General features: G+C 45.1%; 1 protein-coding gene across 1 annotated transcript; it reads left to right on the top strand.

Moving 5' to 3' along the window:
- The first annotated feature begins 296 nt into the window (after positions 1 to 296).
- Positions 297 to 749, top strand: LOC144962325 (uncharacterized). Its single transcript, XM_078895223.1, has one exon. It carries the CDS (start codon positions 297 to 299, stop codon positions 747 to 749), a length of 453 nt encoding a protein of 150 aa, XP_078751349.1.
- The last annotated feature ends 551 nt before the right edge of the window (positions 750 to 1,300 follow it).

Raw genomic sequence — 1,300 nt, 5'->3', positions numbered from 1 at the left:
AAAGGCCATTCCCCTATCCGCAACATTGGGACGCGTCGAATGGGAGCCGGCATTCCACAACTTCCAACTACAGGGGCTGGAATCAACCTTGCTGCTATAGCCGCCAAACTCACCTCATCAGAGTCCAGCCAAAGATTGACCCTCATCTACGTTCTTGTCAAAACGGCTTCACACCCGGAAGATCCATGGGAGTGGCTTTGAGAAGGCTAATAGAATGAGTAAAAAGTCACAACTAGAAGGCAATCATTCTATACGTAGACTTTAAGAAGTCATTTGACTCGATGCATCGCCCTACAATGATAAAAATCTTAAAATCATATGGTATACCTCTTAAACTTCTCTCTGCTATTAAAAGATTGTATGAGAACACACGGGCAAAGGTTATCTCTCCAGATGGTGAAACTCAGCTGTTTGAGATCAAAGAAGGTGTGCTTCAAGGTTCATTAGCCCCCTATCTCTTTGGAATTGTCCTGGACTACGTGATGAGAAAGACCTACGCTGGCATGGAGAACGGCTTGGCTTCACGCTACATAGACAAAGAAGTAGGCGCTATGATTGTCACAGATCTAGATTTCGCCAATGATCTGGCTCTACTGAACGAGGAGATGGACCAGGCACAAAAAGTCCTCAATAGACTTGAAACTGATCCTGAACGAGTAGGACTGTGCTGTAATGCTAAGAGACAGTTTTCCAAACCTACAACCAAGAAAGGCCAATCAACATACAGGCAAAGAACGGAGAATGGCTGAAGGAAGTTGACAACTTCAAGAACCTAGGAGGTTGGACCCAAAGCAGTTCCTCTGATATTTCTGTCAGAAAAGCATTGGCTTGGAGTGCCGGTCACAAAATCAGGAAAATCTGGAGCTCAAATCTACAGAAGAAAATAAAGAAGAGACTGTTCCAGGGAACGGTAGAGTCAGTGCTTTTATATATATATATATAGATATATATTGAGCAGCGACATGGACCCTAACAAAATCCGTTGAGAAGCAACTTGACGGCTGCTACACCCGTATGCTGCGGATGATCATCAACGTAAGCTGGAAAATAGCGCATGTCAAATGAAATACTCTACGATGACCTCCCCCCGATGACTTCGAAGATACAACAGAGAAGACTGAGACTTGCGGAACACTGCTGGAGACACAAGGAGGAGATTGCAAGCAGTCTTGTGCTATGAGAACCACTTGAAAGAACCAGAAGCAGGAGCAGGCAGAATACAACAGACATCGACTGTCCGCTAGACGACACAGGAATGGACAACATTCAGGAGCTGCGTACACTCATGGAGGAGGACAGA

This window comes from Berghia stephanieae, unplaced genomic scaffold (assembly GCF_034508935.2).
Source record: "Berghia stephanieae isolate SIO BIC M18660-M18661 unplaced genomic scaffold, UCSD_Bste_1.3 scaffold863, whole genome shotgun sequence".
Classification (NCBI taxonomy): Eukaryota; Metazoa; Mollusca; class Gastropoda; order Nudibranchia; family Aeolidiidae; genus Berghia; species Berghia stephanieae.
This window is presented reverse-complemented; position numbering and strand designations above follow the sequence as displayed.